This window comes from Ictalurus punctatus, chromosome 25 (assembly GCF_001660625.3).
Source record: "Ictalurus punctatus breed USDA103 chromosome 25, Coco_2.0, whole genome shotgun sequence".
NCBI lineage: Eukaryota > Metazoa > Chordata > Actinopteri > Siluriformes > Ictaluridae > Ictalurus > Ictalurus punctatus.
In genome coordinates, this window is record NC_030440.2 from 13,924,403 (window position 1) to 13,937,083 (window position 12,681).

At 37.9% G+C, this 12,681-nt stretch overlaps 1 protein-coding gene across 1 annotated transcript in view; it reads left to right on the forward strand.

Annotated features, from left to right (window-relative positions):
- The first annotated feature begins 999 nt into the window (after positions 1 to 999).
- The window catches only part of zdhhc14 (zinc finger DHHC-type palmitoyltransferase 14), a 34,113-nt gene continuing 22,431 nt past the window's right edge, over positions 1,000 to 12,681 (forward strand). Inside the window, exons 1-2 of the mRNA XM_017456323.3 lie at positions 1,000 to 2,080; positions 11,979 to 12,139. Coding sequence (XP_017311812.1) covers positions 1,839 to 2,080; positions 11,979 to 12,139 — 403 coding nt within the window. The 5' untranslated portion in view covers positions 1,000 to 1,838. The remainder of the gene's footprint in view (positions 2,081 to 11,978; positions 12,140 to 12,681) is intronic.

The window sequence follows — 12,681 nt, forward strand, 5'->3', positions numbered from 1 at the left end:
TTGTTCATAGGCAAAATCCTGCCATTGCTATATGAGGCAGAGATGAGGGAAGTAAATGTAAGAAAAAGAAAAAGAGGTAAATGTAGTTGGTCTACTACGTGATTTTGATCCTTTTTTATTTATAATAATTTGAATAATTTTGTTTATTTAACCTTGACTTAATCTGATATTTTCTTTCTTTCTCAAAATGAAAAAGTGCTATAATAATAATAATAATAATAATAATAATAATAATAACAACAATAATCATTGTTTTTATTATTGTTGTTGTTGCTGTTGTTATAGATATACTTTTTTACCAGTAGCCTATAAAATACACAAACATTACACAATAACCAGAACATACAATAAATCTTAAAATGAATCACAAGTGCATTAAATAACATAGTTATTTAATATTTAATAACAAATTTATATATATATATATATATATATATATATATATATATATATATATATATATATATATATATATAAATTTGTTATACAGTTCTATTGTTAGTTTCTTGTAAAATATTAGCTCTAGGGCCAGTCCATTTTATATCATGTATGTGAAATCCTCTTACAGGAATACAGCTCATTATCAGCTCATTAAAAACACCTCATTAAACACAGATTGCTTTCATTTTTAAGCATCGTTTAATGAACATAATTATAAATTGGTGACCTATTTAATGTCTAATGTCTAAAAACTCTTTGTTATATTAGAAACTACTACATTAATAACTATGGAGAGCAAAACACAATTTCACACATTTCCAAATCTGACTGAATCCCAAATGACTCCTCGGACCCTGTTCAGGGTACCAGGTGGATGTGGATACACAGTGCACATGTTCATTAAGGAGCCTATTGGGATTCAGCCCATCTCCTTTATTATGAACAGTGAGTGTAAGCGCTCGCGCTCTCTCTCTCTCTCTCTCTCTCTCTCTCTCTGTGTGTGTGTGTGTGTGTGTGTGTGTGTGTGTGTGTGTGTGTGTACACAATACAGGATGCTTTTAACCGGAGGATTGCGCATTCCAGACTCCTCTCTGTCGGCTTTATGGTATCTTTAATGATAAATAAAATCAGTATATTTATATACTGAAATTATACATGTATATAATTATAATCCTCCGATCTGAGATGTGATTTGTGAAGTACAAGCTGCATGAATCAGACACCAGCCGAGTTGAACCCGAAGCCTCCCTCCATGTGTCACAGACACGCATCTTTCTGTAGCTGATCATCGCTGGAGCATCGTTTTGTGTGGAGCCAGAAACAGTGCCAGCGTTTTGCAGCCTGGTGGTTAAATGAATCCCAGCCGGAGATCAGACAGCGGATGTAGGAGGACAGAAGAAGGACGGGGGTGCTTTCCTGTTCTGGAGTAAACAGCGTTAAGTCTCTGCATGGATAAGCAGTGTCATGTCTTCTCTTCACAGCGCTACAAATGGAGAAGAGCATAGACGCAAAAATAGTCCTTGGAATTTCCAGTACCTGCTTTCATCCTTCAGCTGCTTAAGATCCTGATGGAAATCAACACACTGGATTATTATGAAGCTTCAGTCAAGGCATGGGATTCATTGGATTCATTTCTCGTGTCTGGATTTCCTTTAATGAATTAAGGAACTGTCTATAGATGCCATTAGTTCATTGAATCCATTCCTCACCCTGAATGTAATGTGGAGAGAAGGACAGCATTCTGGTCATCTCTTTGGCTCTGATAACACACACACATTTTCTCCATCTGTTCATCAGGAGCAATGCTTTTCCACACGACGCCTCTGCGTGCAGACGTTCTGGCTTTCTACTGTTTTCAATCAGGCGTCTGCTGAGGAATAAACAACAAGACCCGCGACATGCATCTTGGACTGGATGAGAGCAGGGAATGTCAGTACAATCAGATCTGCACCCATCATAACTCCTCGTCCATGGAAACGGCTCACGCCAAGAAGAGGAGAGTGAAGAGAAAGTGGCAGGTCTTCCCAGGCCGGAACAAGTTCTACTGCGATGGGCGGATCATGATGGCAAAGCAGTCCGGCGTGTTCTACCTCACCATGGTGCTGATCCTGGTGACCAGTGGGTTGTTCTTTACGTTTGAGTAAGTGTTGAGTGAGGAGTCACTGTGAATGTCCCACATGTGAGCCTTGTTGGCTTTCAGTGATGATCAGTCATGATAGTTAGCAGGTCCTAGTTCACACCGGCTCCGAGCCACAGATGCTGCTCTGTACTATGGGACAGTATGTTTCTTATTGCTGTATTAGTAAACCAGTGATTCTTAGATGTCTTCGTACACTCTTAAAAAGGGTTCTGCCTTTTCTGATACATTAACACTCAGCTGTAGGGTTCTTCATAGAACCTTTAAGTTCCCACAGAGGTACAACTTCCTAAGAGTATACTTCATACATAAATGGACTATAAGTGGCATGAAATAAAGATTTCTACACTCTTTTGCGGCCCCCTGGGAGAACTCTTACTGCAGTGTTCTATATAGAACTATATAGACGTTCTCCCAGAGAGCCAAACTAAAGAACCTATCAGGGGTGTATAACTTATTATTTCATGCCCCTTATAGGCTTTTTATATTGGACATACTGTATAATCTGAAAAAAAAAAAAAATTGATTCTAGAACCATTAAGGCTTCTTCAGTTGTACCTGTGTAGGAACTTTTAAACGCTCTATGCAGAACACTACAATTGAGGAGAATCGTTTTAGAAAAGGTTCTAAGTGGAACTATATTAGAAAGATGGATAGACCATACTATGGTGTGTTTCTTATTGCTGCATTTGTAAAGCACTGATTGGTCCTTGGTCCTGGTTTGACACCCTTGAACGGTGTTGTAACCATTTTTCCTGATACAGAACCTCTCAGCTGTAGGGTTCTCGATAGGACCTTTAAGAGTTCCCACACATGTACAACTGAAGAAGCCTTGAAGGTTCTAGATTCAAGAACCTTTTTTTATTTCTAAAGGTATACTTTCTACATAAATGTACTATAAGAGGCAGGAAGTAGTGGTTTCTATACCTGCACACGCTTAGTGACCTAGAACCCTGAAAAAAAATCTGGAACCCTGAATGTTTCTCTGGTTTGACCGTCTGGGAGAACCTTACTGTAGTGTCTCCATAGAAAAAAGTATCAAATCTAGAACCCTGAAAGTTTCTCTGGTTTGACCATCTGGGAGAACCTTACTGTGGTGTCTCCATAGAAAAAAAATGATCAGATCTAGAGCCCTGAATGTTTCTTTTGTTTGACCATCTGGGAGAACCTCACTGTAGTGTCTCCATAGGGGAAAAAATGATCAGATCTAGAACCCTAAATGTTTCTTTTGTTTGTAGTGGTCCACATAGAAATGTTAAGGGTTCTCCAACAGGGCCAAACCAAAGAACCCTTCAGGTGTGTAGAAATAACCATTTCATGCCCCTTATAGTCCTTTTATGTGAGAAGTATACTCTTCTCAAAAGGTTGAATCTAGAACCTTTGATGCTTCACGTTATATGCAGAACATTACAATAAAGGATATCCCTTTTACAAAAAGTTCCAAGTGGATTTCTGTTAGAAGTGGCCCCCTTACCATCCAAAGAACCATTTTTTTCTAATTGTGTATTTTCTTTCCATTCAATTCAATTTTATTTGTATAGCACTTGTACAGTATCTAGACAGACAAAGGCAGAACCCTCACCCTGAGCCAGGTACAGGCACATGCAGATAGATGAGCCTTAAGGATCTCACTCAAGGGTTCTACAGTGGCGTACTGACAGTCCTGGGATTTAAACTAACAATCTTCCTCTTCCACTTTATAACACTTGTGTATTTTACAGTGAAGTCCCAAATGCCTCTTACCTCCTCCATGAGTAGACAATATGAGACATGAAATAATGATTATCGTATATCCATAGCAGTTTACAAGTGAGACAGAATTCAGGATGGTGGTAGTAGCACTTTTTATAGTAGTAGCACTTTACCCCATGATAAAAAATAAAATAAAATGAGAAGAGAACCTCACACATTTTGAAGGTATAGGTGTAGAAGCTTTACTGCCAACTCTTTAACTGCCACTCGAATCTTTATATCGACACTTCAGTTCACTTCAGAATTGATGGATCGGTTTTCTAGATACAGATCACGCCTCTGATTTACTAGTTTTGGGTTCATTATTAATAATGGATATATTAGCAGCGGATTCCAGGCTGAACATGTGAGGATTAAGACCTGCAGTAGTAAATATAATATACTTAGGGGAGCGTGAGGAAAGTTGTAACAGGGATCTGTATCACTATCAGTTGTTCCAATGGTGAGCACATGCTCAGTAGCATTTTCTGCCTTACTGCAAAAGAACAGCAACTTAATCAGCTTTGAAGAATTGATTTTCCTATCTGAATGTCCTCAGAGCTAGCCTAAACAGGCTCATTTTGATCATTGTCTAGTTGACTAACAGTTAGCATGATTTGATTTTTAGCTAGCATGTCATATTTCACGATGCCTGAGAGTGTGGCGTCAACTGTAACAATGCTACCACTAAAAGTATATCAGTTTTGTTTTTGTTTTTTTAATGTCGACATGTTAAAGCTTTCTGTTGAGAAATTTAGAACATTTCTCCAGGGTTCACGTTACAGTTTTACCTCTTACCTACTTGTTAACATGACAAGCTGCATTTTATTGTCTTACTTATTTAAAAAAAAAAGAGCCAGAGTCTTAAGATTTGATTTCACAACCTTCTGGTCACTTCTGCATGTGAAATAAGGAAAGGAAGTACTCATGCGCACCGGCGTGAGGAGGATAATGGATGTGATATGCGATGATAAATGATGTGTGGGACTTAGTTTCCAGTCCCCATCCTCCACACAGCCCACTTCCTACAACTTTCATAACACGGCACTCCCGTCTTCCTGTTTCCTTGGTAACAGTTTCCTCTCCTGCTTCGAAACAGCCAAGGTCTCCTAGGAAACAGGAGGGCACTAGGCCCACGGTTCGATGTGGTGCCCTCCAGCTGCGTTGTGCTATTTTAAATGGCAATAAAAGTCCAATAAATTGGCTCTTCATGCTATTAGAGGCAGCACTTAGCGCTGAGACACACCACACTGCAGTACTTGTGTTCAGTCGCAGACTTTGTAAAGAGATAGCCATTAAATTCCGCATTGGTTGCAGAATTTGCCGATTATTTCCAATGGTGGGTGCAGACTTTTTTCGACTCAAAAGCGTGTTAGTAACATTTACAAAACAGAAACTGGCTCCACACTTTTTAGTGTTTAACATCATCTAGCTATCATAAGTCATTTCTTCTTGGTTGAAGTCTCCTCATCATCATCATCGTGATGATTATCTCAGTGATAGATCAGTTTTTGTTGCTATCATTGCTGTCATGGCAAAGGAGCAAAAAGATACTGGGTGAAGTTCTTCATAAAGGGAAACAGGAGATATAAGATATAACATTTAAATTGGGTTTGATGTTCTATCTTTCGATCAGCTCCATCCACATGACAGCTGTGTTTCTAAGCCCATATTAATCACAGGATCTCAAAGATTCCTTTGAAAATTGTGATCTGTGATAATGTTCACTGTATGCCCAAAAGTATGAGGACACCTGACCATCACACCCGTATGTGGTTCTTCCCCAAAATGTTGCTACAAAGTTGGAAGCACACAATTGTATAGAATGTCTTTGTATGCTGTAGTATTATAATTTCCCCTCACTGGAATTAAGAAACCCAAACATGTTCCAGCATGACAATGCTCCTGTACACAAAGCGAGCTCCATGAAGACAGGGTTTGCAAAAGTTGGAGTGGAAGAACTCAAGTGTCCTGCATAGAGCCCTGACCTCAACCCCACTGAACACCTTTGAGATAAACTTGAACACCAAATGCACACTAGGTCTTCTCACCTGACATCAGTGCCAGACCTCACTAATGCTCTTGTGGCTGAATGAGCACAAATCCCCACAGCCACGCTCCAAAATCTAGCGGAAAACCTTCCCAGAAGAGTGGAGGTTATTATAACAGCGGTAATAGCACCAACTCCATGTTAATGTCTGTGATATTGGAATGGGCACATATGTGATGCCAATCCATATATGATGGTCAGGTGTCCACATACTTTTGGTCATATCTGGCTAGTTCCTTTGCTTCATGCTTGTGTTTAAATTAGCTCTGCCTCAGAGTTTATTAGCAATTGGAGTTCACTTTGCAGACATCAGAGGGCTCTAAAAAATTCCACCCCACCCTTTAATTTCTTATATTCTAGCTGGTAATTTGCTAGCTATGTAGGTAGTTAGAAAGCGTAAATGAAAGTTTTAAGGAAATTGCTTCATCTACATTGTGCTTAACGGTCACATGTGTTTCCACTACACCTTCTTACCATCATGCTGCAAATGGGCCCTCACACTTCACGCACTTCCAAATGGGAAGTCAGGGGAGAGCGTGTCATCATGTTAGGATTCATATTACATTCACCTCCAGGTTGTATACTGTATCACGAGGTGGAAAGCTGGCTTCTACTTCACACTTGCATTCTTGTAACTTTTTCAAGAGTTGTGGTTTCAGATGTGAGGTGACATTATGAAGTTCGAGACCTCCAATGCAAAAGAGTTATTTACATACGTGAAAACGAATGCCAGGTTTGATTAGCTACCAGTTATCTGTTATGAGTTAGCAGGTATTTTGCAATATTGCAATATTACACACATAACATACTCTCGTATAGACAGACACGATCTATAATGTTAAAACATGTTTGTAGACAGCCTTTGAAAAAAAAAAAACTTGGCAATGACTTGCGGCAAAAACGAGCGCCAACAATGCTACACCCACAGACTTTCCCACTAAAACTCACCCCAATTGGTAGTTTTTACATCCAGAGAAATAACATTGTCTGGAGTGAGGTAGGTCTTCTAAATGGATCTTGAACAAGCAGTTTTGCCTTACAGATAATGTTTATATTTACTGCATGTAATCGGTCCTTTTTTAATCACTGCCCTTACTGTGACCTCTACCTTGATGAGATATTGGATTGGCTTAGATATTTTAAAACTGAGTTTGTTGCCCACTATGTTCCCATCCACCCTTAAGTGTAACTTTCTCAGTGATGTCTACAGATATTTATTCTCCTTAAAGATCACATCTGGCTCTAAGACCACAAATAAAACGACATATACTCGCTCGATTTTTTTGCTCAATGGATGCTTTATTTCATTGTACTTAACAGTCGGATATTTCGGAGTCTGTACGCCCAACATCCAAAATAAATACATCCAAGTGATTCTGCTCGGGAAAACATGGGAGCCTGAAAGAAACTGATGTTTGTTGGACAAGCTGTCGAATCTGAAATGCATCATAAGAGGATTAGCATTAATTACATCAGTGGCATGAACAGCATTTGGCAACATTTTAATCTGCAGTTCTCAAGTAACATTACGACTACCATACGAAACCTCCTTTATGGGTTCTTTTTAGTACAACCCCAATTCCAAAAAAGTTGGGACGCTGGAGAAATCTCCCAAATTTGTGCTCGGTGGAGAACAGAATATGTAATCTATTCACTTATACAGCTTTCAGCAATGTATGTTACCAGCGGGGGCACAGACGTCCTTACACGCTCACTGCAGGAGATACAGCTCCTATAAAAAAAACAACAATGATATATATATATATATATATATATATATATATATATATATATATATATATATATATATATATATATATGTGTGTGTGTGTGTGTGTGTGTGTGTGTGTGTGTGTGTGTGTGAATGATAATGTCAGAACACTTGGCTTGAAAAATATAAACAGTTCTATAAACTGTTGAAAGGAAGATGATTTTATCATTTGTTAAAAAAGGAATAAAAGAGCCATGCTGTTATAGGGAAATAATTGATGGATTGATTATTTTCCAAAAACAGCACATCACAATGTGTTTTATTCTTTTTATACCACAGTAATTTGTGAACGATTATGATTTATATGTTATTAAGGAATGACATATCATACTTTTAACCATTTATAGCCTCATTTAATGAACATCCAAAAGACAAGTTCGTTTCTCTTAGCACTTGCCTTACAGCAGCTGTATACAGTTGTTCCATGCCCAGATGCTCTTTTTTTTTTCTTGAATGAGTTAATAAGAAAAAAAAAAAAACACCCAAAAAAACAAATTGTCATGTTACACAGAAACTGGAAAGCACAAGGCCCTCTGTCCTAAAGACCCTCTCATGGTGAAAAACTGACCAATACAAAGATCTGACACTGCAGACTCCTTCCATAAATGTTAAACGTTTAAACCTTCACCATATCAATGATTATATCTCTTTGTTAATTTTTTTTTTTTAATTTTATTTATTATTATTCTTATATTATGTAGATTGTCTGAAATGTGTAAGTCCCTGTGGAAACAAGTACAAACTCCTACTGTCAGAGCTGATGTTACAGAAAAATGAATCAACTCCTTCTGACCAGTTTAAACGATTCAATAAAATTGTGGCAAAAAAAAAAAATATATATATATATATATATATATATATATATATATATATATATATATATATATATATATTAGTTAATTATTAATTAACTACTAATTAATTACTATTAAAGAATGTGCAAGAATGTGGCAAACTAGTGGAAGCATCACATTTATAGCATGATATATATAACACCCATCTAAAGTTCCGTATTCTGTTCACCAATTCTTTCATAAAAAAGAAAAAGAAAAAACATGTACAAATCCATCACTCCAGCTTTTGAAGACACATTCAAATTGAATAGTTAATGTCTGAATTTTACGTGTCTGACTCACAGATGGTGTAAATCTTCTATGCTAAAAAAAAAGTTCTATGCTAAAGCTGGTTTGAGTAGGAGGAACAGAGATTGAAATGCACATTGACAGAGAAGTGCTTCATCAGAAAGGCTGCGAAACTCTCGAATAAAATACAGACATGACTAGACATGCCAGTAAACAGTAAACAGGATAACGACATTCAGAGCTCACAACGTGGTCATCACGGACACTTTAATTAAAACACCATCGCTACCCTTACATTCTAAGTCGAATGCACAGATATTGTTCACTAAACAAGAAAAAAATGCCGGCCAAATCCATGACTCCGACTGAGTGAATACGTGTTCATCTGTATACTACGATGATTTATAATCCCACGATCCGAAGTCACCCAGAAGTCTGTTTGTTCCTTATGTCGTCTCGGTTAGTAAATCAGCATGCGTGTGCTACTCACTAAACCATGATAACAGAGTATTATTCTATGCGCATGCTTAAATATGACATTAGACCCAGTGTTTGCTCTTAATTTCGCTCTGATCCCATCTCCATTAAAAACACATTTCTAACTGGCTGTAAAAATTGATACTTTTTGACCTCAAGGCAGTGAAAGGAGGTTGAATGTTTCAGTCTTGTGTTTTAAATTCGAAAAGGGTGATTTGTCTTTGCCGGAAAGTGCCTGAGGAAATCCGACTCCTACTGCTTGATACCAGCTGTTACAGAGGAGCTGCTGCTCATGAAGAATGGAGCAATTTTTCACAAAAAACCCCAAAACAAAACGTGTTCAAAGTGTTGAAATGCAGAAGAATGTTTCTCAATGCGAGCGACTGCTAAAAATTACTTTTTATTGCCTGTTGTGTTTCCATTACTTCATCATCCACTTCATCACCTGTAGGCTGAAAGCCTCAAACATTACAATAAATATAGGAGCGAGAGGACGGTTATTAACACAGTGTTTTTCATAGTCTACAGCTATGGGGAATGAGGCCATGGAGAACCAAGATGACTTGAAACAGATGTAGGATGGTTTAAAGCGGATTTTGTTGTATATAACGCTGAACAGGTTCATTTTACATTTGGTAGACGGTTTTATCTAAGCTTACACCAGCAGTCATCCTCTGGTCACTAGCGCAAAACTGTTTTCAGTATTTTTCGGTTTTAACTGCAATGCAAAGAGACACATTAAATCTCTTTATGCCACATCATTGCTGAACTCTCTTGGTCAGAACCAAACACAAGGTTTATATTAATGTACTTGTTCTAATATGTTGTCTTTTCTATAGTAACTTATGTATGATGGGCACTTCAATTAATCCAAGGATAATAGTAAACAGATTAAAAACATGCTGTCATTTAACAAACAAAAATGTGTAGTCGTTGATATGGTGAAGGGAAAGAGACGTTTATTTAATATATTTGAAAGGAGTCTCCAGTGTCAGAGCATTGTAGCAGTCAGAGGTAAAGTTTAAGTAAGTTAAATTGTAAGTTTAAGCGTTCTGGAACCAGAGGGGCATCAAGACAGAGGACTTTGCACTGGTGAGAGAATGACTGTTTATACAGTGCCTTCCTAAAGAATCGGAATGGCAAGACCAATTCATTTGTTTTTGCTGTACATTGAAGACGTTTGGGTTTGAGATCAAAAGACGAATATGGGATGACATTAGGATAAGAATTTCAGCTTTCATTGTGTGCCCTGTTAAATTGCTCGTTTAAAGAATTAATTGCTCTGAAAGTGTACTCTTGGTTTGAGCCCTAAGTTTCACCTGCGAAGACTGCATTTGTTGTTAAAATGGATAAACCAACATGAAGACCAGAGAGCTGCGTATGGGAGAAAAGCAAAAAAAATTTGAAGCTGAGAAAAGAGTGGAAATCTGTGGGAGTCATTGCAGAAGCATTGGGCATAAGCAATACAACAATTTGGTATGTCCTGAAAAAGAAAGAAACCACTGGTGTACCAAAAACCAGACACGGAACAGCATTTAATGATAGAAACATTGTGAGAGCTGTGAAGAAAAAACAAAAAACAACAGTCAGTAACATCACCAACAACCTCCACAGGGAAGGGGTGAAGGTATCACAATCCACCATTCGAAGAAGACTTCAAGTTTAGAAATATAGAGGCCATACCACAAGATGCAAACCATTAATGAGCAGTAAGAATTAGAAAGCCAGATTAGAATTTACAAAGAAATACAGAGATGATCCACAAAAGTTCTGGAGCCAAGATTAACCTCTAGCAAAGTGATGGAAAGACTAAAGTGTTGAGAAGGAAAGGATCTGCTCATCATCCAAAACATAGAAGCTCATCAGTCAAGCATAGTGGAGATAGTGTCATGGCTTGGGCTTGCATGGCTACTGTATGATGTAACTAATGATGTTAGCAGCAGAATGAATTCAGAAGTTTACAGGAACATTTTGTCTGCCAATTTACAGAGAAGGACTTTATCAGGGGGGAAAAGTGGAAGGTTTTAGATTGACCAAGTCAATCACCAGACCTTAGTCCAATTGAGTCACCCCCAAAACAAACAACAACTAAAAGAGGCTGCAGTAAAAGCCTGGAAAAACTTCACAAAAGAAGAAACCAAAAGTTTGGTGATGTCAATGAGTCACAGGCTTGATGCAGTTATCGCAAGCAAGGGACATGCAACCAAATATTACATCAAATACTAATATTTACTTCAAGATTGATCTGTTCCTATACTTTTGCTCACCTAAATTGGGTGGTCTGATACAAAAGGTTCTATGTTTTATGTTGTTTAACAAATCTAGATGTAAATACTAGGAAATAAATGCTGAAATCCTAAACTCTCGTCTCATATCCATCTTTTGATCTCAAACCCAAATGTCTTTGGTGTACAGCACAAATAAAATGAACTAGCCTTGCTGTTCCAATAGTTTCGGAGGGGACTTTAGCTGCCATAACATAAGTGATAACATGGACACGTCTCATGGACGTTCTACAACGTTAATGTACCTATAAATAGATCAAATAAAACATTTAATTCATTAACACAAAAAATTATAATTGTTGGCAAATTGCTGTGAAAACACTTCAGGATGTGCTGTTTCGATAAATATTCAACTTCGGGGTGGTTTTTGCTTTGCATCGGGTGACATCACACCACCCAGCCGTTGATTATTTTAACAGCATGCCTCGTCGTGTTTAATTCTTCATTCAAGATGTTACTTAACCATTGTCCTGACACACTAATATCTCTGATCTGCCTCGTCCAGCTGTCCGTTCCTGGCCTCTAACTTGAGCCCGGCCATTCCAGCCATCGGTGGTGTGCTCTTCCTCTTCGTTATGGTCATGCTGCTCCGTGCGAGCTTCAGCGACCCCGGCGTTCTGCCCCGAGCCACTCCAGACGAGGCAGCCGATGTAGAAAGACAGATAGGTAGGACCACGTTGCTGTGTTTCCCATCATCTGCTCTCTTTTTTATCGTAATTAATTTCCGTCTTGGGTAAAGGTGATGGTCATGTGATCACAGCACTAATTAAAAAAGCTATATGAACTCAGATGTTACAGTGGCTAGTGTATATTGTGGGTGTGATACTTTCGTCTGCTACTGTGTTTTCCAAGCTATAATGCACAATGCCTCAAACTCTGTAGGCTTAAAGAAAAATGAATAACCATGATTTGTCACATTGAGGTACTATGCATTTGTCTTTTACATAATGTACAGAAAATAATAGAAATATTACAACCAATGTTATAGAAAAGTTTATTTGGTTCAATTTTTTTTTTTTTTTTTTTTTGCACTTACTTACAATGTATATGTGCTTACCGCGCTTGGTTAGCATTATTAATCTCATTGCTAGCATATCATTTAGTATCGAAACGCCGCATGCCTCTAACCCTGGGATATTCAGTTAGTTCAGAGTTGGGGGTAAATTACAAAAACAGTAACAGATGTTTGAAATAAAAAAGAAAAAGAA